This window comes from Adelges cooleyi, unplaced genomic scaffold, assembly GCF_023614345.1.
Source record: "Adelges cooleyi isolate 19-005CV unplaced genomic scaffold, UGA_ACOO_1.1 ACOO_flye_CR_arks_rails_tigmint_CR_PRNA_17, whole genome shotgun sequence".
NCBI lineage: Eukaryota > Metazoa > Arthropoda > Insecta > Hemiptera > Adelgidae > Adelges > Adelges cooleyi.
Genome location: NW_026095827.1, coordinates 280,430 through 304,401, shown reverse-complemented (window position 1 = coordinate 304,401; position 23,972 = coordinate 280,430). Strand labels below are relative to the sequence as shown.

Genomic DNA, 23,972 nt, shown 5'->3' with positions numbered 1-23,972 from the left:
TAACTTTTTAAAACATAAATTAAAAATTCATTAAGTAACGTGATCGTGAACTTAATGTGTTTTCACATCAAATTGTTAAATATGGCAAAAAAAATGTTAAAACATATTTTTCTTCAGTTTACTGATTTTATGGAACTATCTGGATAGCATAATATGTAAGTTTGAGGCATTTCAAAAATCCACTTGCACCCACATCGGGTGATTTGGCATGGAATGTCAAATCATTGGCTTTCTTATAAACTATTTTTTTTGTTATTATAATATTAAATATTATTTTACTAGTGTGGGGCCTATGTGTTCTAACACAATTAGCGAAAGATGTGTGCGAAACGGATAAAGTCTTAGGTAAACGCATTAATACAAGTTATAGGATGTCAATGAAGGTAAGTTTACAACAAGCTTTGAAACGAGTTGAGATTTTGATTTTTTTGCCGCCTAAAACGCACGGCAGTTTACCTCCACGCTGTGAAGTACCTCCATTTGTGGCAATCAATCGTTATCACACAAACACACGCTATCACAAATCTGTCTAGAACATTTCTATGTTGTCATTCATTTTGCATTAAAATCACAATTTACAAGTTTTGTTTTTGTTAATAATTTATATTTCTTTTTGTACACTCTGAATTTCTGTGAATTATAAATAGTTAGATTCGATTTTTGCAATAGGACATAGGTATAACTTGTTTTCGGTATTGATGCCCCGTCTCTGATTCATGAGAATTTCTAGTTTTTAATCATAATAACTTGGTCGAATTCAGTGATAAATACCTAACGTAGTGCCTCATGTTTCTTTATTTCGTTTCAATTTGCATTACAATTGAGTTTTGTTTTGCTTGTTAATTATTTTAAGTTTTTAGTAGCAGCCCTGAACACCCGTTTACAGTTTTACGTTGTGTGAGTACCTACTATTATGTATTTTGAATTTAATTACATTATTGCCGTGTTTTCTGTCTCCTGTTGACTTAACATACTGTTTGTGAATAAATAGAATCATAAACATCTATAGGTGTTCAGCTTTAATCTTTATCGTGTTAGCGTCTTACCTACAAGTCATACTTGTAGTTTTGTGTTATTTGTCTAATTTAAGTAAATTGAAATCTAAGATTAAAAGTTTAAAAAAACAAAATATATCTCTCAAAACTTTTTGGCTTTTATTTTTCAAATATTGTTAACTAAAATTTTCTTTATTATATCATTATTCCTACCTAATTTGTTACTCAATAAAATAGTTATAATTGTGTAGTGAAGTTGTCCTATTAAACCTCGATGCATATATGGCACAGAAATTTAACTAATGTTAAATGTCAATTATAGAATTTTGAAGCAGTATAATATGTTGAAAATTAAACATAAAAATGATGGAACAGAAGAACACTCTTTTGAAAAAACGCCTGAAGTCATTGAACCTAAACCGCTAGATGTGCAGTTCATAAACAATGAAATTTCTACAACAGAGGAGTATTTAGTAAAGAATGAAGACGACAATACTTATGGGTAAGGCGATTTTTACGATTTATTTTTTATCCTAAATGAAACTATTAACTTGTAATTATGTTGTCCAGTTCTAAACACCCGTCGTAGTTATCGATGTTATAACGACGTTGTAAAAAGTAAAGAGAAATATAAACTTTCCTTGAATAACTTAATCCACTAGCCCTTTACATGTGATATTATTTTACTTGTTAACAATAAGTTAAGATTTTTAGTAAATTATATACTCTTTTAAAATAATTGTTTGGTAAATAAAATTTCAGTTATATATATATATATATACAATGAGTAAGGATTTAGTTGGTCAAATGGGCTATCGCTTAGCTTTGATCTTTATAGTGTTAGCTTTTTACCTACAAGTCATACTTGTAGGCTTGTGTTATTTATCTAATTAAGGTAAATTCAAATAGTTTTTAATATTTAAAAAACAATAGTTAAAATCGTAGTTAAGTCTTCCTAATAATCCCACACATGTAAAGAATTATAAGATGTTAAATTTTAATTATAGAGCTTTGAAGCAAGAAAATGACGAATCAGAAGATCACTCCTTTGAAAAATTGTTTGAAGTCATTGAACCTAAACCGCTAGATGTGCAGTTAATAAACAATGAAATTTCTACAACAGAGGAGTATTTGGTAAAGAATGAAGTCGACAATAGTTATGAGTAAGGCGATTTTTATTGCCATTTATTTTTTATCCTATATGAAACTATTAACTTGTAATTATGTTGTCCTCTTCTATACACCCATTGTTTTTATCGATGTTAGCATTTTGTTATTCAACTTGTTTTAGGAACTACTTGTTCATATAATAATAGATTGTTCTAAAACTACATCTTCATCTTATCAATCTAACGTTAAATCACACTGTAATACCACATTATGATAGCGTACATTCGCACGAGACATACCGTGTTATATATATATATATCTATACATCTATACATATCTTCATTTTAACAGTTGTAAAAAAAAAATTAGTATAATTAGTTCTGGGGTTTAAGATACACGCTATTATAAAAAAAACTATACACTAAGAGGGGAGAGTCGTTTAAAAAGCCGTTTCTTCTATGTTTTATTTTTTAAAGAAATGGTAAGATTTTTTAAAATGAAATATATTACATTATGGTATGTTTATCCTATATAAAGCTACTTGTAATTATGTTGACCTCCTTTTTAAACCCGTCGTTGGTATCGATGTTAGCGTTTCGCTATCATAAAACTTATATTAGAAACCTCTTGTTTATATAGTAATAAATTAATTTAAACTTCATCTAACTCTTATCAATATAATGTTAAATCAAAATACCAAAAAAAAAATTATATATTTGTGGGTATGATGACCAGTCAGTGTCTGCGGTACCACATTATGTTAGTGTATATTCGCACAACACTTACTGTTTTATATATATATAGGGCATTCTGAATCAAACCACGCAGTCATCGGCCTGACCTCAATTTTTTTAAAAAACAAAAAAAATTTTTACTCTTCTTTTAGCTAATAGACCTTCTATGCTTACACAACAGGCCAATTTAATGATCTTTTTATGTATAAAAGCCTGAATATACAGTAGAATATTATTTTGGATTTTGTTAATTAGTGAGTTGATGAGTATTATAATGTATTTAACAATACACACAATTTTTTTCACAATTATAATGTTAAATCAAAAAAACAAAAAAAAAAAATTATTTCTTTGTGGTTATGATGTCCGGTCAATGTCTGCGGTACCACATTATGTTAGCGTATGTTTGCATTGTTTATAGATATATATATATATATAGGGCATTTTGAGTCAAACCACGCGGTCATCGGCTTGACCTCCTCAAAATTTTTTTTTCTTTTGGTCTATGATAAGACCTTTATTTTTTTAAATTTTTATTATTAATTTTTGCTCTAAATATACAGGTTTTAGATCCGTTTTCAATGTTTGAAATTTTAATCTTTAATTAATCTATTTTGTTTCATATGTGTTGCAGTATTCATATTTCGTGTAAAGCGACCGATACCTGGAATAATACAAAAATTATGGATTGTAGTTTTATTGAAACTATAAAAAACAATTCTGAGAAAAATATATACAAATTACGTCGGTTCGACTGCAATGTATGTCAAAGGAGGTTTACAGACAAAAATAATATAATCCGGCATATTGCGAAATCGCATACCAGTACTTCCGTGAGAAAGAAAGCGCCTCAAAAAAATAAAGTCAATCATCGTAACAGCAGAATCAAAGAGTATACTCGAAACAAAGATGGCTTATTTAATTGTGGTATTTGTTTGAAAAGTTGTTCATCAAAATCATACCTTAGACAACATTGGCGCGTTCATACCGGAGTGAACCCCTTTAAATGCAATATTTGTGAAAAAAGATTTAGTCAGATATCTCACCTCAAAACTCATGAACGCATACACACCGGCGAAAAACCCTATAAATGCAATGTCTGTGAAAAAACATTCTGTCTACAACAAAGTCTTAAAATACATGAAAGGATACATACTGGTGAAAAACCTTATAAATGCGTTGTCTGTGACAAAACATTCAGTCAACAATCTGCTCTCAAGGATCATACACGGATACATACCGGCGAAAAACCTTTTAAGTGCGATGTCTGTGAAAAAACATTCAGTCAACAATCTGCTCTCAAGTCACATGCTCGTATACACACCGGTGAGAAACCCTATAATTGCAATGTCTGTGAAAAAACATTCTGTCAACCATCTCATCTCAAAAAACATGCACGTATTCATACCGGCAAAAAACCGTTTAAATGCGATATCTGTAAAAAAACCTTCATTCAACAATCTGATCTCAAGAATCATACACGGATACATACCGGCGAGAAACCTTTTAAGTGCGATGTCTGTAAAAAAACATTCAGTCTACAACAAAGTCTTAAAATACATGAAAGGGTACATACTGGTGAAAAACCTTATAAATGCGTTGTCTGTGAAAAAGCATTCAGTCTACAACAAAGTCTTAAAAAACATGAAAGGATACATACTGGTGAAAAACCTTATAAATGCGTTGTCTGTGAAAAAACATTCAGTCAACAATCTACTCTCAAGAGACATGCACGGATACATATTGGTGTGGTATGATATAAATGCTCAGCCTGTGATAAATCATATGGTTGCCAAGATACTCTCAAAAGACATCAAGCAAAAGCTCATGGCTCATAACATCATAAACCTCACGTATGGAAAATTTAGCAGTTTTAAAATAGTTTTTCAAAAGCTTGTAATTATTTTACAATTTTTTTTTATTAACGATTTTATTCAGATTGAATATCTTTGTATTAGTTTTCTTATAATTTTTAAATTATTAATATCGTTTAACTGATCACAAGGTATTAAGTGAAACCAATATGTTTTACACATTATTAAACAGTGTACTTAACGTGTTATATTATTTTGCAGTTTAATTTTACTGCTAAATTAAGTTACCTAAGATTGTACAATCATTACCACCAGAATACATGTGTATGTATTTAGTATTTATGTTAGTTGACAGAAACAAATATACCCATATAATGTTATTTTTTAATTATTAAATCTTGTGTGTTAAAATTTCAACATTATATTGTACAGTTCCAGCTGTGTAACGCCTCTAATGTTTTATGTTCAGTTTTAAGTTAACCGGAGGATGCAAAGAAAGTTATTTTTTTCATCTTATGATTGTAAATAACATTTGTGCAAATCTGGCATACCAGTGAATCGTATCCATCGGATAAAATCTCAATTCGTCATTACATCTTAAATACTTTTATTGGAACTAAAATTATTTTCTATCTTGTAGAATTATATAGCAGAGGTGGATTGTTTATTAAAAAAAATAATAAGTAAATACTGATTGTCATACAAAAAAAAAAAAGATGATAATTTATTTAAATTATTAAAATATGCTGTTTGGAAGAAGTTTAAATGTTAGGTTTTTAACCAAACAAATTGGATGATGTGTTAAATTAATAAACATTTTATAAGTATAGAATTAAAATATTTTGTAAAAAGTATGAAGTAAAACTAGTGGAAAACTATTCAACAGCTTTTAATATTTTATAAATGTATACATTATAATATTTAAATTGATTGTTATCTTTGATTTTTAAACAAACTGATGCGTTATTTAAAATGTATAAGAACTAGTTGTTTCGAAGATCGTATTAATTGTGTCTGTAACATTTTGGGCTTTCCGTTTGATTGATAAATGTTTAATATAATAATGTTATTAACTTTCGTAGTACCATTCGATGCGACCATTCATTTATCAGATAAAATAAATATAATAAAACAAAAAAAATGATTTATTGGATAATAACGGATATAAATACAGTGAAGAATTATATTTTATTAGAAATCATTTAATTGTTATCATAATATTGTCGAAATAATAATGCATTTTATTTTGAATTTTTAAATAAATTTAAACTAAAATCTTACAAAAACATACTTTATAAAATTGCATGTGTAAAATTTGGAAGGTTTCTTTTATAATAATTAAATGTATTATTATTTCAACAATTATGATTACATTTATTTTTAACTGGACAAGTTAAAAGTTTTTAAGTACTTAAAAATTAAAAAACAAAGTATAAGTTTTATGAATTTCATTTATTGTTGTTTCTAACTTAAAATCAAAATTTAAACATTTTTTCCTGATCCATCATAATATACTTGTTTGATTCGTGACTTATTTTTAACATTTTTTTTTTTTTATCTATATGTAACCTTAAAGTTTGGAATTTCACTAAAAAGTGATATATTTAAGAACCTATAACTTTTTAAAACATAAATTAAAAATTCATTAAGTAACGTGATCTTGAACTTAATGTGTTTTCACATCAAATTATTAAATATGGCAAAAAAAATGTTAAAACATATTTTTCTTCAGCTTACTGATTTTATGGAACTATCTGCATAGCATAATATGTAAGTTTGAGGCATTTCAAAAATCCACTTGCACACACATCGGGTAATTTGGCATGGAATGTCAAATCACTGGCTTTCTTATAAACTATTTTTTTTGTTATTATAATATTAAATATTATTTTACTAGTGTGGGGCCTATGTGTTCTAACACAATTAGCGAAAGATGTGTCCAAAACGGATAAAGTCTTAGGTAAACGCATTAATACAAGTTATAGGATGTCAATGAAGGTAAGTTTACAACAAGCTTTGAAACGAGTTGAGATTTTTATTTTTTTGCCGCCTAAAACGCACATCAGTTTACCTCCACGCTGCAAAGTACCTCCATTTGTGGCAATAACTCGTTATCATAATCACCCACACACGCTATCACAAATCTGTCTAGAACATTTCTATGTTGTCATTCATTTTGCATTAAAATCACAATTTACAAGTTTTGTTTTTGTTAATAATTTATATTTCTTTTTGTACACTCTGAATTTTTGTGAATTATAAATAGTCAGTTTAGATTTTTGCAATAGGACATAGGTATAATTTGTTTTCGGTATTGATGCTCCGTCTCTAATTCGTGAGAATTTCTAGTTTTTTATCATAATAACTTGGTCGAATTCAGTGATAAATACTTAACGTAGTGCCTCATGTTTCTTTATTTCGTTTCAATTTGCATTACAATTGAGTTTTGTTTTGCTTGTTAATCATTTTAAGTTTTTAGTAGCAGCCCTGAACACCGGTTTACAGTTCTACGTTGTGTGAGTACCTACTATTATGTATTTTGAATTTAATTTTATTATTGCCGTGTTTTCTGTCTCCTGTTGACTTAACATACTGTTTGTGAATAAATAGAATCATAAACATCTATAGGTGTTCAGCTTTAATCTTTATCGTGTTAGCGTCTTACCTACAAGTCATACTTGTAGTTTTGTGTTATTTGTCTAATTTAAGTAAATTAAAATCTAAGATTAAAAGTTTAAAAAAACAAAATATATCTCTCAAAACTTTTTTGGCTTTTATTTTTCAAATATTGTTAACTAAAATTTTCTTTATTATATCATTATTCCTACCTAATTTGTTACTCAATAAAATAGTTATAATTGTGTAGTGAAGTTGTCCTATTAAACCTCGATGCATATATGGCACAGAAATTTAACTAATGTTAAATGTCAATTATAGAATTTTGAAGCAGTATAATATGTTAAAAATTAAACATGAAAATGATGAAACTGAACACTCTTTTGAAAAAACGCCTGAAGTCATTGAACCTAAACCGCTAGATGTGCAGTTCATAAACAATGAAATTTCTACAACAGAGGAGTATTTAGTAAAGAATGAAGACGACAATACTTATAGGTAAGGCGATTTTTACGATTTATTTTTTATCCTAAATGAAACTATTAACTTGTAATTATGTTGTCCAGTTCTAAACACCCGTCGTAGTTTTTGATGCTATAAAGACGTTGTAAAAAGTAAAGAGAAATATAAGCTTTCCTTGAATAACTTAATCCACTAGTTCTTTACATTTGATATTATTTTACTTGTTAACAATAAGTTAAGATTTTCAGTAAATTATATACTCTTTTAAAATAATTGTTTGGTAAATAATATTTCAGTTATATATATATATACAATGAGTAAGGATTTAGTTGGTCAAATGAGCTATCGCCTAGCTTTGATCTTTATTGTGTTAGCTTTTTACCTACAAGTCATACTTGTAGGCTTGTGTTATTTATCTAATTAAGGTAAATTCAAATAGTTTTTAATATTTAAAAAACAATCGTTAAAATTGTAGTTAAGTCTTCCTAATAATCCTACACATGTAAAGAATTATTACTGATGTTAAATTTCAATTATAGAGCTTTGAAGCAAGAAAATGACGAATCAGAAGATCACTCCTTTGAAAAATTGTTTGAAGTCATTGAACCTAAACCGCTAGATGTGCAGTTAATAAACAATGAAATTTCTACAACAGAGGAGTATTTGGTAAAGAATGAAGTCGACAATAGTTATGAGTAAGGCGATTTTTATTGCCATTTATTTTTTATCCTATATGAAACTATTAACTTGTAATTATGTTGTCCTCTTCTATACACCCATTGTTTTTATCGATGTTAGCATTTTGTTATTCAACTTGTTTTAGGAACTACTTGTTCATATAATAATAGATTGTTCTAAAACTACATCTTCATCTTATCAATCTAACGTTAAATCACACTGTAATACCACATTATGATAGCGTACATTCGCACGAGACATACCGTGTTATATATATATATATATCTATACATCTATACATATCTTCATATTAACAGTTGTAAAAAAAAAATTAGTATAATTAGTTCTGGGGTTTAAGATACACGCTATTATAAAAAAAACTATACACTAAGAGGGGAGAGTCGTTTAAAAAGCCGTTTCTTCTATGTTTTATTTTTTAAAGAAATGGTAAGATTTTTTAAAATGAAATATATTACATTATGGTATGTTTATCCTATATAAAGCTACTTGTAATTATGTTGACCTCCTTTTTAAACCCGTCGTTGGTATCGATGTTAGCGTTTCGCTATCATAAAACTTATATTAGAAACCTCTTGTTTATAAATTAATAAATTAATTTAAACTTCATCTAACTCTTATCAATATAATGTTAAATCAAAATACCAAAAAAAAATTATATATTTGTGGGTATGATGACCAGTCAGTGTCTGCGGTACCACATTATGTTAGTGTATATTCGCACAACACTTACTGTTTTATATATATATAGGGCATTCTGAATCAAACCACGCAGTCATCGGCCTGACCTCAATTTTTTTAAAAAACAAAAAAAATTTTTACTCTTCTTTTAGCTAATAGACCTTCTATGCTTACACAACAGGCCTATTTAATGATCTTTTTATGTATAAAAGCCTGAATATACAGTAGAGTATTTTTTTGGATTTTGTTAATTAGTGAGTTGATGAGTATTATAATGTATTTAACAATACACACAATTTTTTTCACAATTATAATGTTAAATCAAAATAACAAAAAAAAAAAATTATTTCTTTGTGGTTATGATGTCCGGTCAATGTCTGCGGTACCACATTATGTTAGCGTATGTTTGCATTGTTTATAGATATATATATATATATATAGGGCATTTTGAGTCAAACCACGCGGTCATCGGCTTGACCTCCTCAAAATTTTTTTTTTGTTTTGGTCTATGATAAGACCTTTATTTTTTTAAATTTTTATTATTAATTTTTGCTCTAAATATACAGGTTTTAGATCCGTTTTCAATGTTAGAAATTTTAATCTTAAATTAATCTATTTTGTTTCATATGTGTTGCAGTATTCATATTTTGTGTAAAGCGACCGATACCTGGAATAATACAAAAAATATGGATTGTAGTTTTATTGAAACTATAAAAAACAATTCTGAGAAAAATATATACAAATTACGTCGGTTCGACTGCAATGTATGTCAAAGGAGGTTTACAGACAAAAATAATATAATCCGGCATATTGCGAAATCGCATACCAGTACTTCCGTGAGAAAGAAAGCGCCTCAAAAAAATAAAGTCAATCATCGTAACAGCAGAATCAAAGAGTATACTCGAAACAAAGATGGCTTATTTAATTGTGGTATTTGTTTGAAAAGTTGTTCATCAAAATCATACCTTAGACAACATTGGCGCGTTCATACCGGAGTGAACCCCTTTAAATGCAATATTTGTGAAAAAAGATTTAGTCAGATATCTCACCTCAAAACTCATGAACGCATACACACCGGCGAAAAACCCTATAAATGCAATGTCTGTGAAAAAACATTCTGTCTACAACAAAGTCTTAAAATACATGAAAGGATACATACTGGTGAAAAACCTTATAAATGCGTTGTCTGTGACAAAACATTCAGTCAACAATCTGCTCTCAAGGATCATACACGGATACATACCGGCGAAAAACCTTTTAAGTGCAATGTCTGTGAAAAAACATTCTGTCTACAACAAAGTCTTAAAATACATGAAAGGATACATACTGGTGAAAAACCTTATAAATGCGTTGTCTGTGAAAAAACATTCAGTCAACAAACTCATCTCAAGAACCATGCACGTATTCATACCGGTGAGAAACCGTTTAAATGCGATGTCTGTGAAAAAACATTCAGTCAACAATCTGCTCTCAAGTCACATGCTCGTATACACACCGGTGAGAAACCCTATAATTGCAATGTCTGTGAAAAAACATTCTGTCAACCATCAAATCTCAAAAAACATGCACGTATTCATACCGGCAAAAAACCGTTTAAATGCAATGTCTGTGAAAAAACATTCTGTCTACAACAAAGTCTTAAAATACATGCTCGTATACATACCGGCGAGAAACCGTTTAAATGCGATGTCTGTGAAAAAACATTCAGTCTACAACAAAGTCTTAAAAAACATGAAAGGATACATACTGGTGAAAAACCTTATAATTGCGTTGTCTGTGAAAAAACATTCAGTCAACAATTTACTCTCAAGTACCATGCACGTATTCATACCGGCGAGAAACCGTTTAAATGCGATATCTGTAAAAAAACCTTCACTCAACAATCTGAGCTCAAGAATCATACACGAATACATACCGGCGAGAAACCTTTTAAGTGCGATGTCTGTGAAAAAACATTCCGTCTACAAAAAAGTATTAAAAAACATAAAAGGATACATACTGGTGAAAAACCTTATAAATGCGTTGTCTGTGAAAAAACATTCTCTCAACCATCTAATCTCAAGAGACATGAACGTATTCATACCGGTGAAAAACCCTATAAATGCAATGTCTGTGAAAAAACCTTCACTCAACAATCTGATCTCAAAAAACATGCACGTATTCATACCGGCGAAAAACCGTTTAAATGCGATGTCTGTGAAAAAACCTTCACTCAACAATCTGATCTCAAAAAACATGCACGTATTCATACCGGCGAAAAACCGTTTAAATGCGATGTCTGTGAAAAAACGTTTGGTAGACAACAACACCTAAAAATTCATAAAAGGATACATATCGGTTAGAAACCCTTTAAATGCAATGTCTGTGAAAAAACTTTCTGTCAACAATCTGCTATCAAGTCACATGCACGTATTCATACCGGCGAAAAACCGCTTAAATGCAATGTCTGTGAAAAAACCTTCACTCAACAATCTGAGCTCAAGAATCATACACGGATACAAACCGGCGAAAAACCTTTTAGGTGCGATGTCTGTGAAAAAACATTCAGTCTACAACAAAGTCTTAAAAAACATGAAAGGATACATACTGGTGAAAAACCTTATAAATGCGTTGTCTGTGTAAAAGCGTTTGGTGGAGAACATCACCTAAAAGCTCATGAACGCATACATACCAGAGTAAACCCGTTTAAATGCGATGTCTGTCAAAAAACATTTCGTCAACAATCTGATCTCAAGAGACATGCACGGATACAAATTGGTGGGGTACGATATAAATGCTTAGCCTGTGATAAATCATATGTTCGCCAAGATACTCTCAAAAGACATCAAGCAAAAGCACATGGCTCATAACCTCATAAACCTCACGTATGGACAATTTAGTAGTTTTAAAATAGTTTTTCAAAAGCTATTTGTAATTATTTTACAATTTTTTTTTATAAACAATTTTATTCAGATTGAATATTTTTGTATTAGTTTTCTTATAATTTTTAAATTATTACTATCGTTTAACTGATCACAAGGTATTTAGTTAAACCAAATGTTTTACACATTATAAAACAGTGTACTTAACTTGTTATATTATTTTGTAGTTTAATTTTACTGCTTAATTAAGTTACCTAAGGTTGTACAATCATAACCACCAGAATACATGTGTATGTATTTAGTATTTATGTTAGTTGGTAGAAACAAATATACCCATATAATGTTATTTTTTAATTATTAAATCTTGTGTTTAAAAAAAAAATTGAATTTGTGTATACGTAAGTTAAAAGTGGTACTTGAGCACAAAACATAATAGTATCATTCTGTATAGATATACATAAAATTGTTTTAATGATATCATCAATTTTTTTAAAAGATTGTAGGTGTGTTTGTTGAAATTTACGAAATCTGCGAAAACACAGTTTCCGGCAATTACAAAAAAAACTGAAGTGCCGAATTTTTCACCCGTTTAATATGTTATGGATACATATGAGTTCCAACTACTGGCTAATTTTCATCCCAAAAGTTTTAAAATTACGGCTAAAACTCCGAAAAACAAAAAAACTTGTACCCCCCCCCCCCCTAGGGGGGTGGAAACATTTTTTTTACGTTTTAGTTCACTTATCACTATTTTTTTTTTTTTATAAAAGCATGTTTTTTAAAATGTTTTTTTTATTCAACTTAAAATTACGATGCTCTAGGTATAACTTTTTTAAAAACATTAGTTTTTTCCAAATTTGTATGGAATATTCTTTAATTATAGTATTACCGATGAACATTGTTAAACCAAACAAATACCAAAAAGTACAGAAATTATTGAACCAATGCCCACTGTTCGAGGTTCGAGTCTTGTGAAACTCTACAATATTCAGTTATTAATTATTTGTTGTAAATAAACACAGCTTTACCATAAAAACCATGCAAAACTACTAAATAAGTTTCTACTTGTATTTTATTTTAATTTGTATAACAAAAAAAAAGGAAAATATTCAATTTACTGAGTTTATATGGTACGTGTGAATTTAATATTATTGTTTTAATATTATTGTAGTATTATTGTTTTTGTAGTTTGGTAGAGATAATGGTAATTTTCTAGCGACTGTAGAATACTCTACATATATAATACGACTATAGAAAACGTAATTACTAATTTATCTTGTTAATGGTCATAAAGTACCTGAACGAGTTGTTAAGTTATGGAGATTGCTCAAGTCGGTATATATTTGTTCAAGTAGGTATATTAGGTAAGTATATTACACATTATTTTATTCATAAATATTTTTAAATGCAGGTGTTGTTAACATGAAAAACGACTTATTCGTGTTTGTGAATGATGGAGGAACATTTCATTGTGAAAGACATGACAAAGAAGGAGGATAATGGAAATTAATAGACAGTGCAGGAAAGCAAACATACAAATTTTGTAGTATGATTACTTTTAATGATATGGCTCTTCAATTCTTTGGTATATATTTATAATACTAATTTTTTTATACGATTTGGTTGTTGATAATACTTTGGGAGAACTTCATTGTGTAAGATATTGAACAGAAAAAAACATGACATCAAGTTGACAGAGGTTAGGAGAGCTATCAAATGATTTTTGTCAAAATAATATTCCTTTTAATAATATTACTCTGAAATCATGGCACCAGTGTTCAGTTAAAATATTTTTTATTAATGAAACCTTATAGCTAAAAATTTGTGATGGAAAGAGGCAACAAACATATTATGTGACAAAATGATGTGTTATGTAGGGCAGAAGAAATGTTCAAAATTGTACAAAACTATAGTGTGGCTAGCAAAATAAAAGTATGAATACATGAAACTTTAACAATTGTAAAACTAGAACATCTTAATATTTTTTCACAAATCACAAATCTGAAATGTTCATTAAACATAGTACCTACTACCGATAAACATTGACAAAACAAAAACATATCATAAACCTTTAAGTGAAAAGGAGAGACATTTCTTCTTTATTTCACTTTTTCAACAAATTTTTAGTGATTTAGTTCTGAAAATTAGACTGAAGGTAGATCAAGAATGGAAGTAAAACATATCGGTACAATTTTCTCAAAATTCTGTGGTCAAGCGTTTATTTAAAAGTGATTATATCACTTTCGGTTAAAACAATTCCTGTAGACCTGTGACATCCCAGTCTCCACTATGCCCAACTGTACTGGCTTTCTTTAACGACTATTTTTTTTGTTATTATAATATTAAATATTATTTTACTAGCGTGGGGCCTATGTATTCTAACACAATTAGCGAAAGTTGTGTCCAAAACGGATAAAGTCTTAGGTAAACGCATTAATACATGTTATAGGATGTCAATGAAGGTAAGTTTACAACAAGCTTTGAAACAAGAGTTGAGATTTCGATTTTTTTGCCGCCTAAAACGCACGACAGTTTACCTCCACGCTGTGGTGTACCTTCACACTGGGCAATCACTCGTTATCACAGCTATCACAATTGTATAGAACATTTGTGCGTTGTCGTGCAGTTTGCAATAAATGATAAAATCACAATTATTTTAGAACGAGTTTTGATTTGTTTAATAATTGACATTTCTGTTTGTACTCTCTTCTTTCTGTGAATAATAACTAGTTAAATTAGACTTACCGCCCTTAGGTACAATTTGTTTTCTGTATTGTTGCAACGGGTCCGATTCTTGAAAATCTCTAGCTTTTAATCATAATAATTACTCGGTCGAGTTTTAAGATAAATACCTAATATATTTGCGTTACAATTTTCTTGCCTGTTAATCATTGATTATAAGTTTTTAGTAACAGCCCTGGACAGTGGTGAACGTTTCTATGTTGTGTGAGTACCTAACGTTTTGTATTTCTTATATATTGGCAGCTAGTAGCCAGCTGCCATTTTCGGTCCGCCATTCAATTATCTCGCACGACTTCGTCTACACGCTCGGCGTCTTTCTTCCACGCAGACATTTTGGTAACTACTTTTGTTTAATCTTGTTTGTTAATTACTTGTAATCTTGTACCTAACTTGTTAATTACATTGTGCTGTACACGTTAAATATACGAGCAGTTATATTTAAATAAATAACAAAGTGTCTTGGTGGTTAGGGAACGCATCTGAACCTAACCTCCAAACTATTATGTATAAACACAAATTATCTTGTTTGTAAATAATTGATATTTATTTTTGTCCGATTCGTGAACATCTCTAGATTTCAATCATAATAACTTGGTCGAATTCTGCGATAAATACCTAACGTTTGTGTCGTGTTTCGTTATTTCGTTACAATTGTGTTTTATCTTGCCTGTTAATTAAGTTTTTAGTAGTAGCCTGAACAGCAGTGTTTACAGTTCTCTGTTGTGTACGATTCTACAATTTGTAAGTAAATACCTACTGTTTTGTATTTTTTATTTATTTACAATATTGCTGTGTTTTCTGTTTTCCATTGACTAAGAGTATTTCTTGTGAATACACAGAATGGTAAAAATCGATATGTGGTTGTTTATAACTTCTTTATTAATTAGAGTTGAGTCGAGTGGTACGGAATCGGTTTATCGTCTAACTTTATCATTATCGTCTTAGCTTCTTAACTACAAGTCATACTTGTAGTTTTGTGTTATTTAGCTTATTAAAGTAAATTAAAATGTAGTTTTAAATGTATAAAATAACAATATATATCACTTATCACTTTCTGCGTTGTCGTGCAGTTTGCACTTTGCATTTAAATCACAATTATTATTCAACTAAAGTGTAGTTTTTGTTAATAATTAGGATTTCTTATTGTAAAATCTGAATTTCTGTTAATTTAACCAGTTTTCAGTATTATTGCCACAGGTCCGATTCGTGAGAATTTTTAGATTTTAATCATAATAACTAGGTCGAATTCTGTGATAGGTACTTAACGTATTGGGTCTTGTTTTGATATTTCGTTTCAATTCACGTAACAATTGAGTTTTTTCTTGCCTGTTAATTATTTATAACAAGTTTGTAGTAGCAGCCTTCGAACGCGGTTTACGGTTCTACGTTGTGTGAGTACCTACCGCTTTGTATTTCTATATTATATACTATAATTATATTTCTATATTATTGCCATGTTTTCTGTCTTCCATTGACTTGACATGTGTTTGCTAATTACTTATTATTTACATGAAGTTGAGTCGATTGATATGGGATCAACGACACTTTAAATTAACCTAATCGGTCAAATGGGCTATCGTCTAGCTTTAATCTTTATCGTGTTATCTTTTTACCTACAGGTCATAATTGTAGTTTTGTGTGTGTTATTCATCTAATTTAAGTGAATTATAATTTATTTTTAAACGTTTAAAAAAACAAATATACAACTGAAAACTTGGCTGGTTAATATTCTTCAAATGATGTAAAATAAATTATTTTTTATTATATCATTATTTTTTCTTTATTTGTTAATAAACAAAAGAGTTCAAATTGTGCAACTAAGTTGTCTAATTAATCCTCTATGCATATATGGCATATTAATATAACTAATTTAAATGTTAATATTAGAGTTTTGAAGCGGTATAAAATGTTAAAAATTAAACAAGAAAATGACGAATCGGAACACTCCTTGGAAAAATGTTTGGAGTTGTTGAACCTAAACCGTTAGATGTTCAGTTCATACACAATGAAATTTCTACAACAGAGGAGTATTTGGTAAAGAATGAAGTCGACAATAGTTATGAGTAAGGCGATTTTTAATACAATTTTTTTATCCTAAATAAAACTATTAATCTTTTGTAATATGTAGTCTTCCTCTATAAAACCGTTGTTGGTATCGATGATAGCGTACAAACTTAATCAAAGATGTCCTGATTCATTTTCAAAATAGTATTAATAATATAGTTTATAATTCAAACAATTATTTTCGAAGTTATAAAATGTAATGAGAAATATGAATTTTCTTTGAGTAACGTTATCTCCTTATCTTTTCCTTCTTCTACACTTAACGCTTGTTTTTAAGCTATTATAAGTCATAAGGGTTCATACTGTGTAAACATTAGAGTTTATCTAAAACAAGTTTAATAGTGAATTATAAAATGCTGCCGACCCAACACTACCAAACAAGTTGGCCTTCTGTGTTGCCATTCAGTTTACATTAAAATCACAATTTACAAGTTTTGTTTTTGTTAATTATTGATATTTCTTTTTGTACACTCTGAATTTTTAGTTATTGAACTATAAACTCCCGTGTATCCTGAGTTTATTTAAGTGATACGAGATCTACGCCACTTAAAATTTCTCTAGTCGTTCAAATGGGCTATTCTCTATCTTTAATCATTATCTTCTTGGCATATTACTTTCAAGTCATATAAACATATAACTAATGTTGAATGTCAATTATAGAGTTTTGAAGCGGTATAAAATATTGAAAATTAAACCTGTAAATGATGAAACAGAACACTTGGTGGAAAAATCGTTCAAAGACATTGAATCTAAACCATTAGATGTTCAGTTCATAAACAATGAAATTTCTACAACAGAGGAGTATTTGGTAAAGAATGAAGTAGACAATAGTTATGAGTAAGGCAATTTTTATTACTTTTTTTATAATCCTAATGAAAATTATTAAACTTATGTAATTATGTCCTTTTCCTCTATAAACCCGTAGTTGATATCATTGTTAGTGTTCCGCTAACATTAAACTTATATTAGGGACCGCACTTGTTCATATAATAACAGGTTATTTTAAAGCTACATCTTCATTCTTCCATCAATATAATGTTTAATCATACCAAATTGTAAACATATACTTGTGGGTATGATGACCGATCAATGTCTGCAGTACCGCTCTATGTGAGCGTAAGTTCGCACGAGACTTACCTTGTTATAAATATAAATATATAGGAAACATTCATACATTTTTTAAATTCTTTTATAAAATGGTTTAAAAATACAAAAAGTGACATTTTTTTGTTATAAAAGCTATATTTTAACAGTTCAAAGAAAAAATAATATATTTAATACTGGAGGCTGTTTGATTTTTATAAAATACATTTTTTTACCATCGGAAATTTATTTTAGGTTATATAGAAAATATTATGAAATATACTATAAGTAATCTAACTTTTTTATTTTATTTAAAAAGTGATTATTCTTCGACATCTAGGTCATTAGCCATAAACTAACTTTAATTAGATAGAACTAGATAAACACTTCTACTTCATACATACAAGGTGTGTCTTTATCATCTATTAAATTATTCAATGAGGTGGTGAATCTTTAAAGATACATGCTATTATAAAAAACTATTCATTAAAAAAAAAAGTTTAGGTTCAAAAGAACTCGGTCATTAAAATGTCTCATGGTACTTTTTAAAATTTAAAAGTGGACTTAAAACAGAGTAGAATTTTCAAATCTTGTGGCATTCGGACGTTTATTATCGGTATTCTAAAAAATGTAAAGGTCACATTATACTTGTTTACTTTATTATTGTTGGATAAGTTTAAGCAACACAATCTAATAAAAATTGAGTTAATAGTAGATTTGTGTAGTTCATCTAAAATGAATAAAATTAGTTTTAAAAATGATGCTTGGAAGTAGTGTTAATGGACGCTCCCTTCTTTCACGTCGTCTTGTCTAGTTTCTATTTCAGCTCTTTTACCTATTGTTTTATTGTATACAGATTGTAAATATTGTCTTTATTTAAATAAAAAAAAAAAAATAAAAAATGATGCTTGTTTGATGTATTGTCGATTTAACGTTAGTAATATTAATATTTGCTGTATAACATTAAAATATATTGATCTTGGATAAATACATTTTGTTTCATACGTGTTGCAGTTTCATTTTCCATGTAAAGCGACAGATACTCCAAATAATATAATAAAAATCAATTCTGAGGAAAATATACATAAAATACGTCGGTTCGACTGCAATGTATGTCATAGGAGGTATTCAACCAAAAGTCATTTGATCCGGCATATTGCGAAGTCGCATTCCACTACTTCCATGGAAAAGAAAGTGCCTCAAAAAAATAAAGTCAATTTATCGAAACAGCAGAATCAAAGGGTATACTCGAAATAAAGTAGACCTACTTAATTGTGATATTTGTCTAAAAACATTTTCATCAAAATCAAGCCTGAGAACACATTGGCGTATTCATACGGACGAAAAGCCCTTTAAATGCGATGTCTGTGCAAAAACATTTGGTCAAAAATCTAATCTCGAGAAACATGCGCGTATACATACCGACGAAAAACCCTTTAAGTGCAATGTGTGTGCGAAAACATTTGGTGAACAGTCTACCCTCAAAATTCATGAAAGAATATATACTGGAGAGAAACCTTTTAATTGCAATGTGTGTGCAAAAATATTCAGTCGAAGAGCTCACGTAAACCATAAAAGGGTACATACCGGAGAGAAACCTTTTAAATGTGATGTCAGTGAAAAACATTTGGTGATCGGTCTACCCTCAAAACTCATAAAAGGATACATACCAGAGAAAAACCCTTTAAATGCAATGTCTGTAAGAAAACGTTTGGACTACAAAATAATCTCAGAACTCATGAAAGATCACATACCGGAGAAAAACCCTTTGAATGCAATGTCTGTAAAAAAACATTCAGACTACAAAATAAACTCAAAACTCATGAAAGGATACATACTGGCGAAAAACCCTATAAATGCGATATATGTGGAAAGACATTTGGTAGACGACATCACCTCAAAAATCATAAACGATGTCTGTGAAACGAAGTCTTTCTTCAAAACTCATAAAAAGATACATATCGACGAGAAACCCCATAAATGCGATATCTGTGAAAAAACATCGTATGGTCGCCAATGTTTTCTTAATAGCCCTAAAGCAAAAGCACATAACTAGAGCCTCGTATACGTCTTGTGACTATTTGAAAGTTTTAGTAACAATTGTTTATCATTTTACTTTTTTTTTCTTACGTTTTCATTGGAATTAACGATTTACGAGTATAATTACCGGTTTTTTTTTATAGTTTTTCATTGTTTACTATTGTTCTCTTGATCACTAACATTTTCTTGACTTTTTCTATTTAATATCTTATAATTCTTTTGACGGATTATATAATTTATAAAGTTTTTATATTTTTATTATTTAATTTTTTTATTCCATAATTTACATATGAAAAATAGTTGATAATATGGTTTTCATTGTTTTTTGTTTAAATATTATAATAGTCCTTTATAATTACTGTTGTGGTTTTAAAGAAAAATAGTTATTAAGGTATGTAAGTTTGTATTTTTAATTTCAAATTTGTATTTATTTATATCCAATTAATCATAGTTATAAAAATTACGTTTTATATTATTTGGTAATAGTTTTTTTACAATTACTGTTTGTTTCAAAGAGAAACTATGTATAATATACGAGTATTTTATGTTAGTTTATGTTTTAAACTAGATTTTTAATTTAAAATATTTATTAATTTTGTCCGACTAATCATGTTTATGGAAACTATTTTTAAATTTTTATTTTATTTTTTTATCTGTATGAATATTTGTTTGATTAATTTTGCCACTTTTATATTAATTACACGTTAAATAATAAACATGTTATTATATTGTTTCTATTATTTATTAAAATACTAATTAGTTAAATATGTTTTCGCTTGGTTTAAAACAATAAAGTATTTTCACAATATTTCCAAAATATTCATTATCAATAACGTTATTATCTATATCCAATTTACTTTATTCAACATATTATAAATGTACAATTTTTTTTAATTTTTAAGTAGGCACTACTAAGTGAATTGTGCAAAAGGGGCCTTGATTTTTAAATTTATACTTTTGGAAAACGAAAAAACTTTTGAAATGTTTTAAAATGCATCAACATGTAAGGGATTTATCAAAGTTAATAGATATTAAACAGTTAAATTACATTCTGTGAAACAATATTATTATTTTCAAATGCAGTCCAGATTATTAGTATTTAAGTATAGTGAACTTAGACCCTTCTAACAAAAGTCAATAAATTTGTGTCTAATTTGTTAGTAATGGACTAAAGCTGTTTAAACATGAATCAATGCGTCTAAGTATAAAGTGTTAACGAACCTGTAATAACCACGTTTTTGATAAAATGTTGACATAGGTTCTTTTTGCATAAAGAGATTCAAGTAACAAAATTAGATAAATTCTTAACTGAATTAAATTTAAACCCACTCATGGTATTTAATTTCAATATTGAAGCTAATCGTACACGGTCTTAGCTGTAATACACATATTTTGTGTCTTATCAACAATATAAACTGTTTTGTGTAGCATAATATAATATGCAAAATGCAAGATGATAAATCGTCGTGGACGCTATTTACAGTTATTACTGTAATGCCTAGTAAAACTGCATATAGTATTCTTTCATGATTTTTATATGGTCAGTTTTGTATACATTCGATCCATCGATTTATTAACCAACTATACATAAGTTAATTAAACTTTTAAATAACTTAAATTAAATATCACTAAAAGCTTGCTTTTATTTGCGTGTTGAAATTACGTTATTTCGTTATAGTTTTACCTTTTTTTTACTCATAATTATAAAATGCAGACGTTCTTATGAAGAGAAATGATTAATTCGTGTTTGTGAATAATTTTAGACAAACTCGTTGTGGAAGATTCGACAAACAAGAAAACAAATGGCTATTGGTTAACACCTCACTATCAAAAAAAATATATTTTTATGAGAATAATTTGAATGATAATACGCTTAAGTCTGAAGTCATAAGATATTTACTTAAATTTATTTTATGATTGTCACAGTCATTTTATAGACAGACTATCGTCTATTAACCCCAATCGTATCCATCCTAACACTAAAATGTAATTTATAAGCACATAATTGTCATTAGTTACAATGCTTTATCGATATTTATATTTTTATATGTGAATACGGGACCTCGTCCCTATTTATTTACTTACTACTACTTCTACTACTACATACTATGTTTTTTTACTATTTTCATTGAAATGTATTTATTTTTAATAATGTCTGATGATTTATTTGAAATTTTTTTATGTACACCTCCACCAGTGGCTATTACGCGTTATCACACAATCAAACACTATCACAAATCTGTTGGGACAATTTTAGCGTTTTCCTGCAGTTTGCGTTAAAAACCTACATTTTAGTACAAGTTTTTGTTGTTTTTAATAATTGAGATTTCTTTTCGTACACTCTGAATTTCTGTGAATTATTACTAGTTCAATTAGATTTAATGCCATAGGAACAATTTGTTTACATTATTGTTGCTACACGTCCGATTTGTAAAAATCTCTTGATTTTTATCATAATAACTTGGTCGAGTTCTGTGATAAATAACTAATGTATTGCGTCGTGTTTCGTTTTAGAGTTACAATTGAGTTTTGTCTTGCCTGTAATTTATTTATTATACATTTTAAGTAGCAGCCCTGGACAGCAGTTTACGGTTCTACGTTGTGCGAGTACCTACTGTTTTGTATTTCTAACTTATTTACACTATTTCCGTGTTTTCTGTCTTTCATTGACTTAGAATACTGCTTGGGAATAAACAGAATCATAATTTATAGGTATTTATTTATTACTTATTATTTACTCAGAGTTGAGTCGAGTGATATGGGATCAGCGCCACTTTAAATTAATCTATTGGTTTTTGGTTGACACCGCACAATCAAAAACAAATTTGGTTAATAAATGTCTTTCGGGCAAGTTGGCAAAATATACCTACTTTAATATTTTTATTTATTATTAAATTATGAGTAAAAGTCATTGAATTCAATGTAATTAAATAGGATTTTTATGTTTATTTCTAATACTTTCCTTACGAATAGTATTATTTTCTAACCAAACCAGCATCGGCCAATCGAGATTTTAATAAATTATTAAGTGTAGATAGAAAATATAAAAAGTAAATAAAATATATTCTTAGCATTTCAATTTAAAGAGGAGTTCAGGCTTATAGCCTCATATTGGTTCAGTAATTTAGAAAACATCGTGGTCCTTAATAAAATTGTTTAGCATGCAACATGCTTTAGCCTTGGCTGTCCAGCCCCAAAATGACACTAAATAGCACTCATAATTAAACTTGCTTAGTTATTAACACTACATTGCGATACTAAAGTAGCGCAATAACTAAGCAACAAGATTATTGTTTATTTGGCCAGAACATAATATAATTAAGACTATAAATCACTGATTTGGCCTGTGCGATGGACAATTAATGTACTATTATATTAACAAAAATGGCTTTTACTCATAGACAAAATGATTTAAATTAAAAATGATACCATGAAGATAATACAAATTAACCAGTAAATTAATTGACATGGTTGACATTTGTTTAAACCACTTTTTTCATAAACATTGCCTACACAAAAATCCTTAAAAATGGTCAGTATCGAATCCTCTTATTATGGTACACAAAACTATTTATATTACAAAATATGTCTACTACCGCTACAACAGTGTATGATTAGCTTAAATATTGAAATTGTTTACCACGTTGGTTTAAAACTTAATTAAATTAAGAATTTAGCTAATTTTGTTACTTTATAGTACCTACATAAAAAAGTTTAAAAAATATCTAATTTCGATTGTATACCTAAATTATCTAATATTTTGAATAAAGTAAATTGCAAATAGATAGTTTTTATTTATCAAAAACTAAAAAGAACTTTATTTTGGCGACCATACTTTTTTTCACAGACGGAGTGTTATATCGGACCCCACCAATATGTGTGCGTTCATAAGTTTTGAGATTATGTCGTAGACTGAATGTTTTTTTACAGACATCACATTTAAAAGGTTTCTCTCGGATATCTATCCTTCTATGATTGTTGAGATGAGGTCGTTGACTGAATGTTTTTGCACACATTTTGTATTTAAAGGGTTTTTCGCCGGTTTGTATCCTTTTAAGGCGATTTTTAATACCA

At 28.7% G+C, this 23,972-nt stretch overlaps 3 protein-coding genes across 5 annotated transcripts in view; all 3 read left to right on the top strand.

Annotated features, from left to right (window-relative positions):
• LOC126833086 (zinc finger protein 721-like) overlaps positions 1 to 23,972 on the top strand; it is a 132,487-nt gene that overhangs the window by 35,045 nt on the left and 73,470 nt on the right. For 2 of the 3 annotated variants that reach the window (XM_050564228.1, XM_050564229.1), the window contains exons 6-7: positions 4,091 to 4,426; positions 10,447 to 11,417. In XM_050564228.1, the coding sequence (XP_050420185.1) occupies positions 4,091 to 4,426; positions 10,447 to 11,417 (1,307 nt within the window). The remainder of the gene's footprint in view (positions 1 to 4,090; positions 4,427 to 10,446; positions 11,418 to 23,972) is intronic. The other variant, XM_050564230.1, reaches the window with a different exon arrangement.
• The window catches only part of LOC126833087 (zinc finger protein 28-like), a 141,404-nt gene continuing 117,583 nt past the window's right edge, over positions 152 to 23,972 (top strand). The window contains exon 1 of the mRNA XM_050564231.1: positions 152 to 897. The gene's annotated coding sequence lies outside the window, so the exon portion shown is untranslated. The remainder of the gene's footprint in view (positions 898 to 23,972) is intronic.
• LOC126833094 (uncharacterized) lies at positions 15,589 to 20,156 on the top strand. The gene is made up of 4 exons (XM_050564244.1): positions 15,589 to 16,102; positions 16,599 to 16,774; positions 17,436 to 17,612; positions 18,873 to 20,156. Exons 2-4 carry the CDS (start codon positions 16,668 to 16,670, stop codon positions 18,913 to 18,915), a joined length of 327 nt encoding a protein of 108 aa, XP_050420201.1. The 5' UTR covers positions 15,589 to 16,102; positions 16,599 to 16,667; the 3' UTR covers positions 18,916 to 20,156.